The sequence below is a fragment of the Pongo pygmaeus genome, chromosome 13 (genome assembly GCF_028885625.2).
Source record: "Pongo pygmaeus isolate AG05252 chromosome 13, NHGRI_mPonPyg2-v2.0_pri, whole genome shotgun sequence".
NCBI classification, from domain to species: Eukaryota; Metazoa; Chordata; class Mammalia; order Primates; family Hominidae; genus Pongo; species Pongo pygmaeus.
Genome location: NC_072386.2, coordinates 112,816,526 through 112,838,973, shown reverse-complemented (window position 1 = coordinate 112,838,973; position 22,448 = coordinate 112,816,526). Strand labels below are relative to the sequence as shown.

Genomic DNA, 22,448 nt, shown 5'->3' with positions numbered 1-22,448 from the left:
CTGATGTGTTGTAAAGCCGGGAGGCATTCAGTGAACCCTAGAGATGGTTCTCATAATCGGGCAGCCTACTCCACCTTTGGAGAGATCTCATTGGCCTGGGGGCTCATCCCCTCCAGTTGCCCGGGACCAGGCTTGGGCCAGTCCTGGAGAGATGACTTGGCTCCCATTCTCCCAATTCCTATCCTAGCAGCTCCAAGCCAGAGGTTTGAGGAGGGGTTTTCATCCTGGACCAGGGTCTCTAACTATATGGGGAAAGGACCAGGTTTCTGAGTCTGGAGACCAGGCTCTCACATACTGTGTTGACATATGAAGTTTCCTTTTCTCTCTGGGCCTTAGTCCCCACATCTGTGCAAGACAGATACTGGACTAGAATGATCCCTAAATCTCTTCTGGCTCTGACACTGTGATTCCCCAGATTGCCCAGGAACAAGATCCAGGTCTTCCAGGGATCCTGGGGACTGAGTCACAGACGGGATGGAGCTGGGAAAGGACAGTGCTTGGCTGTGGGAAGAGGCAGGGACTCTTTCTCTAATTTGCCTGTTAGGGTCTGTGAAAGCTGCTAACTTCTCTGTAACAGGGATTATCTTATGTAATCGTTACAACAGCCCTAGGAAGTAGGTGGCATGGCCCCATTTTACAGAAGAAGAAACAGGATTTGCCAAAAGTTACATACCAGTATACCAGTAGATTTGCCTAGCTCCAAAGCCCAGCCTCTTAACTACCATACCATACCATACCATACCATTCCATACCATACCATACCATACCATTCCATACCATACCATACCACCTTGGCCCTAAGCTCTAGGGCACCTTAATCAGATCTCATAAAGCCAAGGAGCCTTCTGGGATGTAGCTGCCTCTGTTTGAGTTTCCCATCTAAAAAACCAACACACCAATCCTTGCCCTGCCTGCTTTCCTAGGGGACATTAATACCACAGAGTGTTTGCCCAATCCCCAGTTCTTCTGGGGAAGAGTATGAACCACCCTGCCTCAACTTCTAGGTCCCAGCCTGGGGACTAGTCAGGGACCGCCAGAGTGTTCCTGGCCATGGCCATACCGGGGCCATCATTTTCTCCTGCCAGGATCAGGACTAAGTGGGTCTAAGGGGGCATCTAGTGAACTTGGGTTTCACCTGCTGCCTGCTTATCTGCAGTGGTGGGTAATGAAATTATCTGCAGTGGTCAGCAAGTCAGCAGTAGAGCTGGCATGGAAACCCAGGAGTCAGAGTTTTCCCACACTGTGGTCCATCAGTGACCACAGGCTCCTTCCACACATGGTCCAACCAGGACCACCTGTAGTTACAGCCTGCCAATTACATCCTAGCTCTCACAGCCACACCTGTCCACAGACTTAACATGCTGAGGAACTTGAAAGCTGAGGCCTCCGATCTCTCTTACTGATCAGCCCTCAGTATTGGCTACTGTTTCACTTTTTAAACATAACACACACACACATACACACACGTTCATTGTAGAAAAATTAGAAAAGATGGTAAGCAAAAAGAAGAAAATAACGATTGCTCCAAATGCTGCCTTGCTTCATATTTTAATGTGTATCTTTTCAGATTTTTTCCATGTATGTTACAGTGTTTGCTTTTTTCCTTCAACATAATTTTTTCCTAATTAAAAAGTTACAATAAATTGTGAACAATGGTTATTTCTGAGTGCTGGAATTACTAGTGATTTTTATTTTCTTCTTTGTGCTTATGGAAATTTTCTGAGATTTTGAGGATATTCAGAACAATGAAGTATTAGAAATAAAATGGGAATATGGTCAGTGTTTTAGTATGCTTGTAAAAGTAATATGAGTGGAAAGAGAATATCTAACATATACTCCGGTTAACGAAATTAAACCTTAGGGAAGTAAGGCAACATATGATTGTTTTTAAAAACCTCAAAAGTTACAGGAATACTGAAAGTAAGAAGTTTCCATAATCACATTCCTGGGAAGTAAACCACTGCCAACACCTTGATGTATATATATTCTTACAACCTTTTTTCCTTCCGCTCATTTTTATAAAATTAGGAGCATAGTTCCGTTACTTGCTTGCTTCCTATCTCCTCTAGCCTTTGGTGTCCCCCAGTTTCGCCAGCAGGGAGCCCAGTTGGGGCATTAGGGTCAGCTAGCTTTCAGATTCTAGTTGAAAGGGCCAGGGCAGGGGCTTTCCTTCTCTCTGAGCCTCAGTTTCCTCCCATGTATAATGAGGTAACGCCACCTCTCCTTAGGGCTGTAAGACGTGGTCCAGTCGTGTAAGAAGTGTCCAGTACTGAGCGGACGCTCAGAAACCCCTTCCCCAAAGACTGAGCTCAGGGACTAGGACTCTGGGATCCCTGCTCCCAGCCAACTCCCGCTCCTGACCCTTCCAGGGACAAGCTCCCCCCACCCCCGTCCTTTCCAGGCTGCCACTAGAAGAGATGGGGACGCGTGGTCAGCTGCTTCTATCGCCCCCAGGGAACGGCCTCACGTTGGAGGGGGCAGTGCCCTCGGAACAGGACAGTCAACCCAAGCCGGCCAAGCGCGCGCGGACGTCCTTCACCGCAGAACAGCTGCAGGTACCGCTGCAAGCAGTGAGCGGCGGGGGCGGGGGCCGGGCCGAAAGCGGGCGGGGCCGACAATGTCTCCTGGCTCCGCCCCTCGGCCCGGACCCGAGTGGCGGGGCGGGGCCGCAGCTGCCTGGGGCGTGGCCTGTGGGCTGGCGCCGCTGATTGGGCCGGGGTCTCGGAGTCTCTGCGTGCGGGCGCCTCACCGCCCTCCCCGCCCCGCAGGTTATGCAGGCGCAGTTCGCGCAGGACAACAACCCCGACGCTCAGACGCTGCAGAAGCTGGCGGACATGACGGGCCTCAGCCGGAGAGTCATCCAGGTGGGACGGGGGTGGGCGGGGCCTGGGGACCGCGGGCACGCCCCGGAGCTCGTAGCTGGGCTCGGCGCGGAGGGTCGTGCGTGCACGTGGCCATCCTTCTCCAGGAGGCGACGAGGCAGTCCCGCCTGGGGTCTCCCGGCGGCGCGTCCGACTCTCTTCCGCGGGGCTGAGGCTGCCGAGGCTGTCGTTCCAGGTGTGGTTTCAAAACTGCCGGGCGCGTCATAAAAAGCACACGCCGCAACACCCAGTGCCGCCCTCGGGGGCGCCCCCGTCCCGCCTTCCCTCCGCCCTGTCCGACGACATCCACTACACCCCGTTCAGCAGCCCCGAGCGGGCGCGCATGGTCACCCTGCACGGCTACATTGAGAGTAAGTAACCGCAGCGCCGGGAGCCGCTGGGCCTGCGGGGAGGGGGCGCGGAGGAGCGCACGTGGGCGGCTGAGGCCGAGGCGTGGGGTGGGGGGCCTTAGGGAGCCTCGTGGGTGAAGAAGCGGGACCCGAAGTCATTTGGATTTAGGAGTTGGGGATAGAAGGGTCAAATCTTCGGCTCTGCCTCAGTGGAGCGGGGTCCTTCATAGAGGCAAGCGATTCAGCCATTCAAAAAATGTTTTCAAAGCACCCACTCTGTGCCAGTGCCCGGAGACTGGGGTGAGAACAGGATGGACAAGGTACCTACTCTGTGGAGCCTGCGTTCTGGTGGGCATGGAAAAATAACTAGGCAGATTAGCGTGTCGTTTTAAGTGGGATGATTCCTGTAGGAAAGGTGCTGGGTAGGAGTGACTGGAGATACTGCGGGGTGGAAGGGAAGGGGCTGGGCTGCCTTTCAGCAAGCAGAGACTCAAAGGATGGATAGGATTTAGTGAGGTACCTGGAGTGGGGGAACGGAATGCACGCAGGCCCTGGTCCGGAAAGCATCGTGGCATGGGTGTGTTCTGGGGAGCAGAAGGCCAGTGTGGTGGGAGTGTCCGGGGCTGTGAGGCCTTAGGCAAGTCACCTAACCTCCTTGAGCCCTGGTTTCCTCATCTGTAACCTGTGATGTCAATAATGCCTGCCTCACAGGGTTGTGAGACACCATTCATGCATTCAGTAGCTATATCTTGAGTGCCTTCTGTGTTCTTTGCACTGGGATACGACAGTGAACACAGTAGACCAAAGCTGCTGTGCTCCTGGGGCTTGTGCTCCTGGGGCTTGCGCTCCAGCATGGGAGATGGTGGAGATGATAAAGTAACAGGGAGGGAGCAAGCATGTCCGTGGCAGGGAGCATTGTGGCGGAGATGCAGGGGCAAGCGGGTCATGGTGAAGTGACTTGTGAGCCGGAACCTGGAGGAGTGAGGTAGGAGCCCCGGGGATTTCTGGAGGATGAGTGTTCAGTGCATCTGCTGCTGAGCAGGTGCCTATCACAGATTGTCTTTCCCTTTGAAGTTGTTCCCATCAATTGTTTCCTCTAAGCTGGGCATGACCAAAAAAATATAAATGACTGTGATGCACACACACACAAATCCTCCCTTCTCTGGCTCCATGTAAGAGGGAAAGAGAAAGGAAATCAGACAGAGAACTGCTGCTTACTGACCATATGCCATATACTCTACTGACTGCGTCTCTAAACATCAGAGGCCACCATCTCCTTGAATAGATGAGGAAACCAAGGGCCCACTGTAAGTTAGTGGGAGCCGGTATACCTTAATGATCGAGTGTGGGCTTTGGTGTCAGATTGCCAGGCTTCACATCCCAGCCCTGCCATTTACTAGCTGTGTGACAGTGGGTGAGTTTCTTAGCTTTCTTGAATACTCATTCCCTCATCTGTAAAAATGAGGACAAGAGTATCTCAAAGCAGTGTTCTGAGCATCAAATGAGGTAACTGAAAATCTTCAACATTCAGCAAGTGCCGCATAAGTATTGGCTGCTCTTGTGATGGTGGGAGTGGTCTTGGTTGGCAGAACTAGGAGTGTAGAGCCCTGTCTTCGTACCAGGCTGCCAGTTGGAAACCATGTCTCTTTATATAGTTCCATTTCTGAACTATCTGCTCAGTAGGAGCAACATTTTCCCCCTTTCTTTTCTAAACAATGACTATATTCAGGCTGCACAGAGCCTGTTAAAGTTGCCAAGGATCAGGGGCTCTATAAGTACCAGGGGTCTGAGCTACCTGCTAATACTTGGTGTGGAGTCAATAAGAAATCTAGATGATTCCTTTGGAGACTTGGGGCCATGACCTCCAGAGTCCCTGCCAGGACTCTGTCCATACACTCTGTTGACCAAACTTAGATCTGTCTTTGCTGCTTAGAGAAGAGGCTGAGGTGCCCTCTCCTCTTCCCCTTGTGGTGGAACTCAGCTTGGGGAAGAAGAGGTTGGGGGTGTGTGCACCTGCACCTCTTGCTGCATGACTGACTGAGAGTCACCACAGCAGTTTGCTCTATGGTAAACTACAGTCATGGAGTTGTGAATTTTCTGAAGCCTTAAGCTGGGAAGCTAATGAAAATGTTAGAACCAGACCCCAGAAAAATGAGTTTTTCTGTAGAGTTTGCTCTGCAGTTAACTAAAGTCACAGAACACTGAGTTTCCTGGAGACTTTGAGCTTGGATTCTGATAAAAGCTTTGGAACCAGACCCCAGAAAAATGCAGATGTACATACATTTTCCAAGTAATCTGAAGTTGTATATGGACTCCTTGAACACCCCAGGTGAAGAACTCCCAATTTAATATAACTCCTTTATTCTACAAATGGGAGAACTGTGGCTCAGAAGGGCACAGTGAATTGTCCTGGTTTATATATCAGTTGTAAGTGTCTCTACAATGCCCTTTCCCTATGACCAAAGAGAATGAAGCCTAAAGAAGAGACCAGCAATGGACTTCTCCGCTGTAGTGATAAACAGGCTGAAGCATGAGAAATTTGGATCCGACACAAAGGTGGACTTTCCCCAACAGTTTTAGATGTTGGAATATGGTATAGAAATTCATTCAGCACATACTTAAGAGTACCTAGTAAATGCCATGCCTCACTCTAGGTGCTGGAAATCCACAAAGATCTAGAATCTAGAAAACATACAAAAAATTCCTGCCCTCGTGGAGCTTGCATTCTAGTTGGCAAAGACAGATAATATCAAATAAATAATAAAAATATGCAGTAAGTCAGGCTGGGCATGGTGGCTCACGCCTGTAATCCCAGCACTTTGGGAGGCCGAGGCGGGCAGATCACTTGAGGTCAGGAGTTCAAGACCAGCCTGGCCAATATGGTGAAACCCCCTCTATACCAAAAAATACAAAAATTAGCTGGGCATGATGGCACATGCCTGTAGTCCCAGCTACTCAGGAGGCTAAGGTGGGAGAATCACTTGAACCCAGGAGGCAGAGGTTGTACTGAGCAGAGATGATGATGCCGCTGCCTTGTAGCCTGGGTGACAGAGTGAGACCCTGTCTCAAAAAAAATGCAGTTAAGTCAGATGATAAGTGCTAAGGAAATAAAATAAAGCTGGGAGGAAGACAGGGAGGGTAGGGGATAGGTGTTGGTGTTGGTTGCAGTTATAAAGAGAGAGGTAACATACGAGTACAGAGTCCTCTAAGAGGCATGGGTAAAGTCATGGTGATACCTAAGAGATATGAACTTACTGAGGGAGGATCTGAATAGATGGGGCACAGCCTTGCTTGCAGGGCCTGAATAGGCAGCGTACAGCCTTGCTTACATGCGCATGAATATGAAAACACATATTTATTTAGGAGTGTTTATCAATGAGCTAGATGGTTATACCTCACTCTCACATAGCTCTTTATAGACTATAAAGAGCATCACAATTGGCCAGGCATGGTGGCTCATGCCTGTAATCCCAGCATTTTGGGAGGCCGAGGCGGGTGGATCATGAGGTCAGGAGATCAAGACCATCCTGGCTAACACGGTGAAACCCCATGAGGTCAGATCAAGACCATCCTGGCTAACACGGTGAAACCCCGTCTCTACTAAAATACAAAAAATTAGCTGGGCATGGTGGTGGGCGCCTGTAGTCCCAGCTACTTGGGAGGCTGAGGCGGGGAAAATGGCCTGAACCTGGGAGGCGGAGCTTGCAGTGAGCCAAGATCGCGCCACTGCACTCCAGCCTGGGCGACAAGGCGAGACTCCGTCTCAAAAAAAAAAAAGATCATCACAACCAACCCTACTGAAATCTTGCCCAGGGCTACCCAGGAGGTAAGTGGCAGAGATGAAACTGGTTTCAGGGCTCCAGTCTGTAGAGAGCACGGGGCAGGTGGGATCCTGTGTGCAGCCTGGGGGATGAGCTCCAAGGCATCCTCTCGTCCACAGGTCAGGTACAGTGCGGGCAGGTGCACTGCCGGCTGCCTTACACCGCACCCCCCGTCCACCTCAAAGCCGATATGGATGGGCCGCTCTCCAACCGGGGTGAGAAGGTAAATGGAGCCAGGTTGGGTCTGGTGGGTCAGAGCCACCTTGCTGGGGATGGGTTTCTGGCAGCATCCCCTGTTAATGATTTGGTACCATGCTGCACTGTGGCAGACCCTGTCTGCCCGGCCTGCTGAGACCCCCACCGCACCCCCACAGCAGTCACTGGAGCGGCAGCTGCTGGCGTTTCTGTGTGCATGGCCACTCCGAAGGCCTGCTTGCAGCTCCCCGCTGGCAGTTTGCCCTTCTCTGTCTCAGATTTGTAAATTTCCTTTACTCAAGCTTTGAGTTCCAGGGAGGGCTTATATCACTCATCACCCCCACTTCCCATCATCTCACTGGTTTCTCCTTTTCATTCTTGTCTGTTGGGAGTGAATATCCTGAGCTGATGGGATTCAGGGATAGCTGGCCAGCCAGTGACCTTGGTCAACTGGCAGGGCCTCCTCTGTAGAGCCAGGATTTCTGGTTGTCTCAGGCTTTAGGACTGCACTTCTAAAAGGGTGCTTAGCTGTCCCCATTCCAGGGCTTCAAGGTATTGTTTCTGAAGCAATGCAACCCTTTGTTTAAACTTGTCCACAGTGCAGATGAAGGTGGATGGAGCTGCTCTGAAACCATGGGGAGAGGAGGAGCCTCACCTCCCTACCAGCTCCAAGACACCTCACAGTTAGCCTCGAAAGCCAGTGCTCTCAGACAACCCTTCATTTTAGCAATGGGAACATTGAGGCCCAGATAGCTCAAAGTCAGAGACTGGATGAAAACCTTGCTTTTTTTTTTTTTTTTTTTTTTTAGACAGAGTTTCACTCTTATCGCCCAGGCTGGAGTGCAATGGCGCAATCTCAGCTCACTGCAACCTCCGCCTCCTGGGTTCAAGCGATTCTCCTGCCTCAGCCTCTCGAAGTAGTTGGGATTACAGGCGCCTGCCACCATGCCCAGCTAATTGTTTTGTATTTTTAGTAGAGACGGGGTTTCACCACGTAGGCCAGGCTGGTCTTGAACTGCTGACCTCAGGTGATCCACCCGCCTCAGCCTCCCAAAGTGCTGGGATTACAGGTGTGAGCCACCGTGCCTGGCCAAACTTTGCATTTTTTAATTCACTGACTTGTTTATTTGGAGACATTTCCTATGTCTTGTCTGTGCCCAGCATCCCTGAGTCTGTTGCCAGGAGTGGAAAGGAGTAAAGTGTGGTCCCTGCCCTTGAGGAGGCCAGAGTCTGGAGGGGGAGGCAGATCCCAACAGTTACAATACAGTGTGACAGGGGAAGCCATGGGAGCTGGGGCGGGGGAAGGGGGCAAAGGAGAGAGGCAGGGAAGACTTCCCAGAGGAGGCAACCTCTAAGGCCAGGCCTGAAAGCTGAGGCATCAGGGAAGGCATGAGACACCAGAGCTCTCAGGGAACCCTGAGCCATTCAGCATTGTTGGCAGGCACGTCTAGGAGGATGAGAGGAGGAAAGCGAGAGCCTTGAGGCTGCCAGGTGGAAGAGTCTGTATTTTATGCTGTGGCAGTTTGGGTCCTGGAGGGCCTGTTGCAGAAATATCACTGTAGCAGTCTTCAGAGACTGCTGGGTTGGAGGACACCCAGTAGGAGGCAGGGATCCCTGGAGGTCAGTGGGTGTGGCGGTCGCTCGGAGGGAGAGGGTCAGAGTGTTAGGGCTGGAGTCAGGAGCCCTCCAGTTCAGCAGATCCCGGTGTTAGTGAGCTCGGAATCACCTGGGCAGCTTGTAAAAATAAGAGATTCCTAAGCCTCGCTCTCAGAGTCTGTTGGGGTCAGATATAGGGATCTGCGTGTGTAATACTCAGCCTGTGTGATTCTAATGGGCAGCCGGGGTGGGGACAGCTCCTTTAGGACGGTACCTCTGGCTCGGCCTCCTGATTGAGCTCAGTACACCTAGTATGTACTGAGCTCTCTGTGCCGGGCACCACAGGAGAACGTGTATGGTGTGGAGGTACAGACAGCCCTGGACAGACACATTTGTAAGTAAATGGTAGTGCCTAACGTAAAATCCTACAGAATCTGTAGTGAGTGAGCATGCCCCAGAAACATCATCGCCGCTGAGACTGTCACTATCATAGGGAAGAGCTGCTGTTTGTTGAGCTCCTTCTGTTCAAGGCAGCTACTTCTCACATGGTATCTGGTTCACACCTCCCAGCCACTTTGTGGACATAGAGATGGCCTTCTCATTGTAAAGAGATAAACAGATTCCGAGAGGTGACATGACTTGTCCAGGGATGCAGCGAGTCTGTCGGACTCTGAAGTCTGCGTCGTTCAGTAATCAATTCCTTTTGTGCAGCACTTTATTGTGTGCACAGCCCTCTCTCCGACCTCATCCTTCATCGTCTCCCTGGGAGGGTGATTGTGATGACCTCCATTTCATACTTGCAGAAACGGAGGCTCAGACAGAGCAGTGCTCATCCAGAATCACAATGTGAGTATGGGCAGAACTGGCCTGGATCCTAGAGCCACCTACCTCAGAGCTGTCCCTTCCTGTGGGAGGGGATTCATCCTATTAGACCTGGCTCTGGGACTGCAGAAGTGAGCTGACATGATCCCTGCCCTCAGGGAGCTTGTGGCTTAGCACAGGATGTGGGCAGCTACATTGCAGGGGAATGGGCAGCTGGAGTAGGCGAGAAACTTGACCTTAGAGGACCCAGAAGAGGGGGCAGTGAGCTCTAGGGGAGAGACAGGGGACAAGAAGAAGGGCTTTCCACATCAAGAGAACCGCATGTGCAAAGGCCCAGAGGCATGGAGGAGCTTGGGCCGGAGGGGACCCTGGGGGGTGTTCAGTGTGGCTGAGGTCCAGGGAAGTGGGGAGAGCCGACAGGGGCCACAGAACAAAGGATCATGGAAAGAGGGTCTTGGACATTATATGGAGGGCAGGGAGTGGGCCCTGGAGGTACAGAGGGCTGGGCTCAGTGCTTGGAGAGGAGCCTTTGCCTCCTGGTTGCTCAGCTAAGCTTGTGGTTCTGTCTCATTCAGCCTGGGGGATGAGCCACGCTGGGGGCTGTCAGATTTGGCTATAGCCAGTTTCTGGCTTCTGGATTTGGCTGCTGAGCCAGAGTTTTCCCTTGCCGGGCTGTGTCCCCAACTTTGCATCCAGAAAGTCTGCATTAAAGTGTCTCTCCCTCTTTCATGACCTTCTGTCGTCTCACTGTCAGGCCTTTCCGCCAGCTCCTAGGGACTTTTCTTGTCCACAACTCTCAAATTCCTGGGGCTTGGTGGGTGGCAGGGTGTGGGATGTGTGTGGCCAGCACAGGATTGTCTGGGCTTTCTTCCAAGTCCTTCCAGGCCTGAGCCTGCCTAGCTGTGAGGAGACTCAGTGTCCCCATGGGGCTGGCCCCTGAACCCACTCATCTAGATGAGCACTGGCCTGGCCAGGAGAACAGCACTCTGAGCACTCAGGGGAGCATCCCCTGCCTCTACCGCATCGTCATTTGGCCACACACGCCTGTGAGGTTCCAGAGCCACATTTCTTCCTGGTTGTGTCCCCTGATCCCACAAATCCAACACTTGGAAAGTTCTTAGAAATCAGGGCTAAGCTGTCATTGATCAGTGGAGGAGACTGAGGCCCATGGAGGTGAAGGGTCCTACCAGGGTTGCTACTCTTGAGAGAGGCTTTCCTAATAAGGGCTAAAAGCCAGGCATTCTGGAGGCCAAAGTGGAGCAGTGGCCAGGTTGGGGAAGGAGTGCCCACCCTGGCCACTCTGGAGTTAGGCCAGCTCAGAATCCCAGCTCTGCCACCTCATTCCTGTGAGATCTGGGAATGCAATTAGTTTCTCTGAGCTGCAGTTTCTACATCTGCAAACTGGGGATAATAATAGTTCCCACTCCGTAGGGTTGCTGCAGAGAATAAATGCATAATATGTGTAAGGAGCCCAGCACGGAGCCTGGTGCACAGAAAATGCCCCTAGGTGTTGGTTATGATCATGATCACTATTATGGAGATCATCATCATTGCTTTCCTCCATCACCTCCTTGTGATAACCAATTCTGGGCAAGTAACATTCCTCATCAGAAAAGGGAACAGCTATGTGGTCATGCCCACCAGATGTCCCTCACACTTTACTGTGAAATGACACATTGCCATTGACCAGCCAGCCAGTGATCCTTGACCTGAACTTCAGGGAACTGGCTGTGTCAGCAGCAGTGAGATGTCAACAAAGTGCTAGAGGTGGGAGTGGGAGGGGGAAAGGGACAGACAGTCCTGATCTCCCACTGTGTATCGGGCACCCAGTGTGTCTGAACCACGCACTGCTAGGCTTCGTGCATGTGAAGATTAAGCGCATGTGAAGTGCTTAGCCCGTGGCCCTGTGGGTAATAAGCAGTCAGCCACTACGGTCACGGTGACCTTGGAAAGGTCGAGGCGATGTGCTTTGGTAGGGAGAGCTTGCTGTGAGCCAGGCCTGGCCTCCAGAGCCAGGTCCTCCTCCTGGCTGTGTGCCCATGAGCTCACTCGCTTCCACCTCTTTGAGCCTGAGTGCTCTCCTTGTAAAATAGAATGTGGGAACTCTCTCACGGGGCTGTGGTGCGGCTTCCATGAAATCAGGCATGGAAGGTGCAGGGTGAAATGCCCGGAAGGCTTTTGCTGCTGCTGTTGTATCTCATTGAATCTGTCTGATTCTCAGAGAGAGATTTTGTCATCCTTGTTTTAAAGATGAGGAGACAGGCTCAGAGAGGTGAAGTGAGTTGCCCAAGGTCCCACAGCAAGTCGGTTGACAGAGCCAGGATTTAAACTCAGATCTGGGCCCTGAGCCCACCCTTCACCCTTCTTCTCTGTGCCTTTGAGGTTCTCTGGGGGGCAGCAGGGCGGGGCAGGCCCCCAGCTCAGCCACCTCCCATGCCCTCCTCTTGCAGGTCATCCTTTTTCAGTACTAACGCTGCCGGCACTTCCGCATCTGCCCGTGGGCGCCCCACAGCTGCCCCTCAGCCGCTGAGATCCAGTGTCCAAGCTGCGGCCAGGAATCCACCCACCTCCGCATCCACCCCCGTCCGCCATCCTGCCCACCACCAGGTCGGTTCCCGAGGCCTGGCCTTTCCCTCTCCTGCTGAGAACCAGAACCCACCAGGAGCACCACAGAGTCCTCCTCTTGGAAGGCAGAACTCCCTGAAATCTGGAATCAGGGTGGAAACAGCCTGTTTTTCCCATTTAAACAGGAGTCCTCTTCAACTTCAGCTGGTTACAATAGCAAAAGGCGGAATTGAATTGTGCGACGTCAACGGCCTTCTCATTTACAGGTTTTTTCCCCCACATTGGCCTTTATTTACTACTTCCTTGGAACCATCTCTGAATTCTGAATAGCTGACAACCCCCAATGTTATCCACTCTGTTCCTTTTGTCTGGAAAACTCTACAGTGTTTGTGGGATGTCCCCAAAGGAAAGCTATGTTCTAATTTTATCATTTCCATCTGTCTGGTTATGTCAAGTTAATTCAGAAAGAGAAGAGACAGTGACCAACCCTGAGAGGCCTAATAGGGCAGAGATGGAGGCCTGCCCAGACTAGGAGGCAGAGGGGATAGACAGGGAATGGGGAGAAGAAAGACCCCCATTGGTTTGGAAATCAAGGAGAGGGCGGTGACATATTGGACCAGAAGAGGCACTAGCCATTTTAAGGAGAGGAAAGAGAAAACTTTGGGGTCAGGGAGAGACCCTACCCCCACCTAATTATCCAGCGTATATGTAGGAAACATAGCAGCGATGGTATTCGATCTGTGCCATGACTCTTCTGAATGTTTGGACAGGTTAGAGTTGGGGACCCCTGTTGGCCACTTGTTGACCTCTCATAGTGGTGCTTGGGCCAGGTCTTCTCGATGGAAGGGGGATCCCTTATAGGGGAGAGGGAACAGAGCCCAGTGAAATGGCAGTCAGAATGTTAACCCTGGATCCATCTCTAAGTAGAGAGAGGGTGCCCATTGCCTAGGTGAGTGTGCCAAGCTCAGGATTCCAACTGGCGCCTCTGAGCTTCCCCATCAATACTTCCTGGAGCCAGCCCCACCCACACCTGAGAACAGAGGCCAGACACAGCTGTGTAACATCCATCCTGCTACAACTCTTCCACCCCAAACAAAAGGGCTCAGGCTACACACGATCATGATTTATGTTTTCAGGGGATGCCCATTTGTCCCAAGCTTATCCTGTAATTCTAGAACTACCTGGTGTCCTGATGCATTTTCCACTAGAGGTTGCTAATCAGCATGTTTTAGCCCAAGTCCGCCTTCCTGCTGTGGTTAACTTGTTATGTTGCTTTTGGAAGGAGACTCTAAGACAGGGAAAGCAAGTTCATGGTACATATGCAGCCATTGTCTCTGTTTTTACCCATGGCAGACATTGCTAATCAATGGCAGCTCTATTTCACTGAGTCTGGATAAGGTTTCAGAGTTCAAATGCTTGACGCTGGCACTTAAAATGAAAGCCTATAGGTCATTCTGGCTCTGGGATCTACAGGCGGGGTAGGCACAGGTGCAGCCTAAGAAGGGAACCTGCTTCCTCTCCCTTCCAAAGACAGTGACAGCTGACTGAGGGCAAAGAGCAGGCACCACTCAGAACGTGGTGAGTACAGCTCAGCTCAGCACTCAGCCAGTGGTAACTTGTGCCCAGCCCTGTGCTAGGTGCTGACATTAACAGGAGCAACCAGGGCCCAATCCCTGGCCTTGGGGAGCTCAAATCTTTCCTTTGATTTTTGCTCCTGATCATCAAGGCCCCAGTGGCAACCATGTGGTAAGTGGCCAACCAAGCCCTGCCCAGGGTCACCCAATACACTCCGCCTTGAGCCTCTCCTCAGGGTCTATTCCTTGCGTGGATTATGTGGCCGTAGCATGTGACAGTTCAAACATGTCTCCACTACCCTGTTAAGAGCAGCCTGGGAACGTACAGGCCATCAAGACTATTTATTTAAATACAAAAAAAAGGGGAAAACACACACACGGAAAAAAAATTGTAAGCACTTTTTTTGTAAAACCAATGTCTGTTTTGTTACATACCTTTCATGTCGTGCTTTGTAAATGTCTTATTTGTGTAATAAAGTTAATGCAAGTAGAAGTGCTGGCACTGAAATCCAGAACATGATGGGATTCCATTTCTTTCCTGCTCTCTGGTGAAGGGCTTAGGTCCCTGGCTCCCAGAATATGTGGGCTGCTGGACAGTGTAATCCTCCTTCCTGGGAAACGGGTACCATTTCCCAGTTAGTAAACAATGGATTGTGGAGGCCTGATGATGGGTTTCTTCTGTAAGTACTCAGTCACACCTGCTTCTTATCTAAGCTTTGGAGGAAATCAGGCTGCTTGATGCCCTCTGTTCCAGTCTCTGAACATACACTCTCTGCTGGGCCCTGTGCTGGCTCTGCACACTCAGAAAAGGCTCCCAGCCAGACCCTGCCCTGGAGGAGCTCTCAGTCTGGCAAATACCGTGGGAGCCAAGGGGGTGGGTATTAGAGCTGGATCCTATCAGATGAGAGGGCCACAGGATAGGTAAGCAAGGGGGTGGGGCAGGGAGGGAGGTGCAGAGGAGCCTGTTTGGAAGATGGGGAAGAATTTAATAAGGTGAAGTTAAGGGAATATGGAACGGGCAGCAGGGCCCCAGGTTCTGCACAAGACTGGGTCTTATAGTGGTTTTGTCAGGCTCCAGAGCCACCTCATAACCTGAGGAGTGAGAGAGAGCATCTTTTTGGTGGTCGTCAAATTTCTTTCCACAGCAGAATCGTTTGCTCAAGCCAAAGCTCCTGGTGTGGAGAGCAGAGCTGCCCTGCAGAATGCAGAGGCTTCCCTGGCCTGCTGTGGCCCTGCACAGAAATGAGTTGCTCAGAAACCTCAGCTCATGGTGCACATGAGTCACTGACTGCAGGGCCCCTCTCTTTATTCTATTAGTTTTTAAATCTCCCATCCCTGATTCCATTTCTGCTCCTCATGCATCTGCTCTTCCGATCCATTTTCAAGTGTTTAGATATATGTGTATCTTTGAAAATATATGAGTTTAGTTGTGTGTTTCTTTACATGAATGTACCTTCTGTTTTCAAAATACAGTTTGGAAACCACCGGTGGAGCGCAACCCTATCTACCAAGGTGACTGGCGTCTTGGGGAGAGGTGATCCTCCCAAGTCTGCTCCCTGGCACAGCTGAGAGTGAGCCCAGGCCTCCCTTCCCGCTGGCTCCTGGCTCTGCCCCAGCATGACGCCTCTGGGTCCCTAGTTTGAGATCCAATTTCCTCTCCTGCCTTCCAAGCCTGACTCACTGTTCTGCCTCCACTGGGCAGCCCTGGTGAGCCAGGGGACAGAGCATAGCAGGTGACAGGATCTAGCAACCTCTAAGGAGGAACAGTTAGACAAAGATCCAGGATGCATATGGCCCATGTGTGGCCCTGGAACATGTTATCGCTTCCTCTTCTGATTTTTAGCTGACAAATGGGACCTCCGGGATGATTTTGAGGAATGATTATATGCACCACTAACAAGTTGTTCTTTAAAGCAAACACATATTGAATACCTACTATGTGCCAGGTCCCCTACTTGTATTATCTCATTTAACCACACAGCTACTGTATTGTTTTAAAGCATTGTTATAACCATTTTTTATATGATGCCAAAACCGCATTCTTTTTTTTTTTTTTTTTGAGACAGAGTTTTGCTCTGTTACCCAGGCTGGAGTACAGTGGTGCGATCTTGGCTCACTGCAACCTCCGCCTCCCGTGTTCAAGCAATTCTCATGTCTCTGCCTCCCAAGTAGCTGGGATTACAGACACATGCCACCATGCCCGGGTAATTTTTGTATTTTTAGTAGAGATGGGGTTTCACCATGTTGGCCAGGCTGGTCTCGAACTCCTGGCTTCATGTGATCTGCCGGCCTCGGCCTCCCAAAGTGCTGGGATTATAGGCGTGAGCCACCACACCCAGCCCCAAAGCCACATTCTTTCTATGGCATCATGCTGATTCTGTGCTTAGGATGTGAGGTTCAAACGGGGGAGCTGCCAAGAGGGAAAGACAGGCCTGAGTAATCATTCTTGGGCCTAACAAGCTTGTCCAACCCACCTTATTTTGTTGTTGTTGTTTTTCTGTTCTGTTTTGTTTTAGGCTTTCAGCAGCCTGAAGCCATGGTTTTTAGTTTCTGTCTCTAGTGATAAGCAGAAAAGAGGGATGAGGAAGCGGCTTCACTGGCCCAACCAGAAACAGAAACTAAGAACCCATGACTGCTGCAGGACTGGGCACAGTGATCAGGTCCTACTGCCCTCTGAGACCAAGCAAGTCACTCTGTCTCTCTGAACCTCAGATTCCCCATCCGCAAAAGCCTTCCCCTTGCAAGGCTGTTGTGAGGAGCGGAGATAATGCACACGCACTACCTGCGCCGGTTAGTGCTCAATTACATCTGTCTATTATTATAAAGAGATGGTTCTCAAATGTTCAGATGCATGAGAAATGCTGGGAACGCAAATTACTAGGCCCCATTCCCAGAGATTCTGATTGGGAGGTCTAGGGTGGGGCCTGGGAATATCTATAGCTCACAATTTTGTCCAGGTTAAATGATGCCCACTGAGAAACAATCTTTTAAGGAAAATATACCTAGGACCACTGACCGCAGAAAGTCTTTATTCCTGAGTTAAAAGTCAGGTTCTAGAACCACAGCCCATCCCCCAGGGCAGCCAATGCCAGCAGGGCAGGTGGAAACCTCTGGTGGAGGCAGCCACAGAGTTCACAGCTCGGGCCTGTGACCCACGATCTCGTCCTAGCCCTTTCGACAGGTACGGGTGATCCACTCATGCTCGTCATCATCTGCAAGGAAAGAGGAAGAGCTGGTCATGCTTGGTGCTCGCTGGGACCTTTCCTGGCCTGGGGGGTTCCCCAGGTGGGGCCTTGGGACTGGGATGGTCTGTCGATGGCCAGTCTGTGTAGCTTTGTGTGGGGAGGAACAGACCTTTCATTTACACTGAATTCCTCGGAGTGCCTGGTCTTGGGGAAATTGAACACAGAAGGGTTTCTAGCTGTGAGTGCTGCTGGTGGAGGCAAGCATGAGGCCGTCTGGCCACCCTAAGCTGGACTCATCCTGACAGGCAGAGAGCAGCTGCTTCACAGTCGGGCACTTGCCTGGTCTGACAGCCCACGCACGACAGCCCCAGGACAGCGGGTCTAGGCCTTGCCGGTGGTGCTAGGAGACAGAGTCCTGAGATTTTCGTTTCCTTTCTAGGCTCTCCATTCTTGACCCTTTCAAGAACCCATGGTTTCTCCAGGGGACTAACACCCTCTTGTTTACTCCACACCTTTCAGTGGGGAACGGAGAGGGGCAGGAGCTCCCCACTGTGCCCTGAAAGCCCTAAACGCAGCGTCTCCTTAGTTTAATCTTTAACCACCGAATAGGCAAGACTTCACCATCATTTTACAGATGAACAAACAGAGGCTCACAGAGGTCAAGGCACTTGTCCACAGCCACAGGGTCAGTATGTGGGAGAGCTCAGACTAGAACCTAGGACTGTCCAGCTATAAAGCCTGTGCTGTTTTTAAACCTCAAATAGAGTTGAGTGAATCACATTCTGCAGTCCATAGCACGCTGCCATCATCTCTCTGTGCAAGACCCCTCTGTGGATTTACTTTATTTTCATTTTTCCTCCTTTCTCCTCCAAACCCACACTGGGCCCCTCCTCCAACACTACAGGGACCTACTCCAATGGTGGGATAGAGACCCCTCAAAATGCATGTTGCTCTATAAAATATGTGCTGTTGTTTTGTGTACAAATGTGTTTTTAATTTACAGAAATGGCATTGTGCTGTGGCTTTCATTATGTCTCACAGCTTTCACTCAAGACGTATTCTTGTTGCTGTGTGTACATCCAGCTCTTTGCTTCTTACTGTTGCTTAATATTCCACGCTTGGCTTCCGTCACATTTTCCTCTCCATGCCAGCGGTAGACGCGGAGGTTGCCTGCAACTCCCACTACCAGGAACAATGCTGGGACAAGCGTTCCTGGCCACACCCCTTCATAGATACGTGGAGAATGTCTCTGGGGTTACATTCCTTCCAGGAGGAGGGTCAACAAGTCCTGCTCATCCTTCCTGCGCCGTCCTTCCAGCTGCCCATGCTTTTTTCACACCACGCTGCCTTTTCCCTGCCTTCCTGCCTCTCCACCGTCCTGCCACTCCTCCCTTCCCTTGGTGCCACTCCCTGCCTTTAACCAGTTCTCCTGAGGGCCAGAGCACTGGAGGAGTTCTTGCCTCCTCTCTTTACCCTGTGTCTAGCCCAGTGCCTCCTGCCTAAGAGATGGGAGGATGGGTGTGTCCACCCTCCTTGGGTGACAAATGGCAGATGCTTGGGAACAAGGGCACTCCCTGAGAGCTGAAACACAGAGGGCTGGCGGAAAGCTTGCCTGAATCAGATCCCGTGCCAGGGATGCCTTCCTTTTTTGTGAAAGGCACCAGACCCAGGGGCAGAGAGATGGAGGCTCACAGACAGCCTATGTGTGCTTGGTGCTTTGCAGACACTGTGTCTCATTGGATCTTTGTAACAGCCCAGTCAGGTAGGGGAGAGCCTTGTCCTAAGTCCATCACCAGTGGATTCAAACCAAGGTTCACCAGGCTCTGCAGCCTGACCTCTCACCCCAGGGCAGATGTGAACACACCAGGAGCTGAGGCCGCCTCCACATCACTAACCACCTGCCCACCATTTCTTTACATGAGACCTAAGGAAAACGGCTTGCTGCCTGGCACACTCTAGCAAGCAGCCAGTGAGCCTCAGTTTCCTCTGGGGAGGCTGCCTGGGAGTCCCCGCTGAGGCTGGGAAATCCAGGGGTGGGGAAAGCAGCGATGATGTGTCAGCACACAAGGAGTTAAGCGCTGGTGGAGCCCACTTTTGCCACACTGTGAGCAGCCTGGTTGATAATTACAGTTCTGAAGTCTCCAGGCTATTCGAATCAGTGCAGCTGCAACCTCTTCAGCAGTAACCCCTGAAACCAGACAAACTGGGTGTATTGTGCTGAACCAGTCCTCAGGCCCCTCCCTGATCGTTAAAAATTGACAGCAATGGACTTAACAGCCCTCTTCACTACCCCTTTCACTCTCTACCTGGCTGTACAGCCATCAATTTGAATCACAGATGCCTCCCCTCCCAGCAGCTGCTCACCAACCCTCCCTCCGCCTTCCCTGCGCGCCTCTGTGGCTCCCCTGGCCCTGCCACGCCAGGGTGAGGCTGCCGAAGCACATTTCATCAATATTTAAAATGGAATTAAACCTGCAGCATTGATTAATGCCTCCCAGATCCTGGGAGTTGTGATTACTATTTTGCAAATTGCGATTGTTGGAATATGTTAATATGATTGTCTGAGAACATCTTCACCTTCTCAGATAATTTCTCCCCTTTTTTGGTAGGAGGGGAGAGGGAGAGGAGAGAGAAAAAAGATGGGGAAAAAAACACCCCACAAACTCTTTAATCAATTGTATATTATTACCCTTGGCACAACTGCCAGTGGTGCAGAGAGATGGAAGATTTCTGGTTTGGTGCATTTATCTTAAAAATTTTTGGTTCCTGTTGGCCCGGTAATTCCATTCTGGGACGCTATTCTAAAAGGGATAATCTATTTGTCTCGGAACTATTTAGAATCAGGAAAAAGGAAAATGTACATTTCTAAAAATGAGGGAATGATTATTTTGTTGCATATGCATTCATTTAACAAATAATTATGTGCCAGGCATCGTGCTAGATTTGGGGAGGTGGATACTATAAGACACTTGAGGGGATATTTAGCAGCTACTGAAAATAATTGTTAGGAAGTTTGTATAGCAACATGGGGGAAATGTTTTTGATGTGATAATAAGCAAAAGAAAAAAGGCAAGAAGAGATAAGAAATAAAAGCACACATAGTATATCCTATGTAATAACTGCACAGAAGAAAAATTAAAGATAAATTGAAATGTGAATCATAGCCCTGTGTAGTGGGATGAGAGAGTTTCTCTTTCTGCTTTTATTTCCCAAATCTTCTTTCACTAATGGGTATTGACAACAGAAAAAAATTTAAAATAATTATTGGCTTTTGCCGGGCACGGTGGCTCATGCCTGTAATCCCAGCACTTTGGGAGGCTGAGGTGGGTGGATCACGAGGTCAAGAGATCCAGGCCATCCTGGCCAACATGGTGAAACCCTGTCTCTACAAAAATACAAAAATTAACCGGGCGTGGTGGCAGGTGCCTATAGTTCCAGCTACTCGGGAGGCTGAGGCAGGAGAATCTCTTGAATCCAGGAGGCAGAGTTTGCAGTGAGCCGAGATTGCGCCACTGCCCTCCAGCATGGTGACAGAGCGAGACTGTCTCAAAAAAAAAAAAAAAAAAAAATTATTGGCTTTTTTCCTACCCTCCAATTTAATGTCTTGGTAACTTCATACATTTTGTTAATTGAAATAAGATATTTCAGCTGGGCGTGGTGGCGCATAACAGTACTCCCAACACTTTGGGAGGCCGAGGTGGACAGATTGCTTGAGCCTGGGAGTTTTAATCCATCCTGGGCAACATGGCAAAACCTCCTCTCTGCAAAAAATAGAAAAATTAGCTGGGCATGGTGACAAGGGCCTGTGGTCCCAGCTACTCGGGAGGTTGATGTGAGAGGATCACCTGAGCCTGGGGTGGTTGAGGCTGCGGTGAGCTATGATTGCCTGGGTGACAGAGTTGAGACCCTGTCTCTAAATAAATAAATAAATAAAACAAAATTTCTAGCTTCCTAGAAATACCAACAGGGTTCTTGAACTCCTGAAAAGCAAAAAGACCAAAAAGATACTGGTAAAAAATGCATAAAAATCAGAATAGACAAATCCGTGCAGGAGAATTCCAAGTAATTTATGTACTCTGCCCTCAAAGAGTTGCAGCAAAAATCCCCACTTCTGAAGCGTGGCTGTGCATAGTGACTTTCAAAGAGTACAGTATGGAAAGGGAGCAGGGGAAAGTAACTTTATAACGGAGAAACCTCACAAACACGACCTCAGCCAGGTGATCAATGTTAACAGCAACATTGGTAAGTCGTGGTGACAGTCTGGACCCTTGATAGGATGGGATGAAAACGACACTTCTGTGATCTTCCTCCCAAACCCACAACTCCAATCTAATCATGAGAAAAAACATCAGACAGATTCCAGTTGAGGGGCATCCTACAAAATATCTGACCGGTACTCCCCACAACTGTCACCAAAAACAAGGAAAGCCTAAGAAACAGCTATCTCCCAGTGGAGCCTAAGGAGACAGGATGGGATCCTGCAACAGAAAATGGACATTAGGAAAAGGCATCTGTAAAAAGTATGGGCTTTAGTGAATCATAACATCAATATTAGTTCACTAATTGTGACAGATGTGCCATCCAATGTAAGACAGTCATAACGGGGAAATTGAGCATGGGGTATATTGACAACTCTGTACTATCTTTGCGAGAATTCTGTTAATTTAACTGCTTTCAAATAAACAGTTTAAGAAATACATGAAAACCCAGTGTTCTCCCTAAAAGGTGAGATTCTCGTGTTCTCTAAGAGGAGTGGACATCCCTTCACAGACCCAGACATCCAGATTGACGTCATTTACTCCCTTTTCTTTCATGATCCCCTCAGATCACAATTTTTGAATCTATACTTATTTGCCTTTTTTTTTTTGAGATGGAGTTTTTGCTCTGTCGCCCAGGCTGGAGTGCAATGGCGCGATCTCGGCTCACTGCAGCCTCCAACTCCCAGGTTCAAGCGATTCTCCTGCCTCAGCCTCCTGAGTAGCTGGGATCACAGGCACGTGCCACCACACCTGGCTAATTTTTGTATTTTTAGTAGAGACGGGGTTTCACCATGTTGGCCAGGCTGGTTTCAAACTCCTGACCTCAGGTGATCTGCCCATCTTGGCCTCTCAAAGTGTTGGGATTACAGGCATGGGCCACCGCACCTGGCTTGCATATTTTCTTATATAATGTTTTTCTCTCCCATTAGACTGTAAGCTCTCAATGCAGGGACATGTTTGATTTGTTGACCACTAGACCCAGCATACAGTAGGTGCTTAATAAATACTCTCCCAGATGAAGTCTGGAATAAGCCTTTTTCATTCTGACTTGTGTCAGTTGCCATCGACAAACATTCCCTATGCACCCCCTTCTCGGCATCCAGGTCTCAACTCAAATGTCACCTTCTCAATGACCCTAATCTAACTGCCTCCACTCACAGTCACTCCATCTTGTCTTCATTTTGTTTTCTCCATAGCATAAGCCACTCCCTGCATATGTA

At 50.3% G+C, this 22,448-nt stretch overlaps 2 protein-coding genes across 5 annotated transcripts in view; one reads left to right on the top strand and one right to left on the bottom strand.

The window, feature by feature from the left end:
* The window catches only part of LHX6 (LIM homeobox 6), a 41,002-nt gene that overhangs the window by 12,191 nt on the left and 6,363 nt on the right, over nt 1–22,448 (top strand). Inside the window, exons 6-10 of one of the 4 annotated variants that reach the window (XR_010123366.1) lie at nt 2,455–2,555; nt 2,769–2,864; nt 3,058–3,232; nt 12,096–15,491; nt 16,301–16,574. Coding sequence is in view for 2 of the 4 variants with exons in the window: in XM_054501621.1 (XP_054357596.1) it covers nt 2,455–2,555; nt 2,769–2,864; nt 3,058–3,232; nt 7,152–7,255; nt 12,096–12,116 (497 nt within the window). In the remaining 2 variants the exon portion in view is untranslated. Of the gene's footprint in view, nt 1–2,454; nt 2,556–2,768; nt 2,865–3,057; nt 3,233–7,151; nt 7,256–12,095; nt 15,492–16,300; nt 16,575–22,448 lie in introns of those variants that run through there. The other 3 variants (XR_010123365.1, XM_054501621.1, XM_054501623.2) reach the window with 3 other exon arrangements.
* The window catches only part of MORN5 (MORN repeat containing 5), a 39,991-nt gene continuing 34,327 nt past the window's right edge, over nt 16,785–22,448 (bottom strand). The window contains exon 5 of the mRNA XM_054501627.1: nt 16,785–16,996. Coding sequence (XP_054357602.1) covers nt 16,950–16,996 — 47 coding nt within the window. The 3' untranslated portion in view covers nt 16,785–16,949. The remainder of the gene's footprint in view (nt 16,997–22,448) is intronic.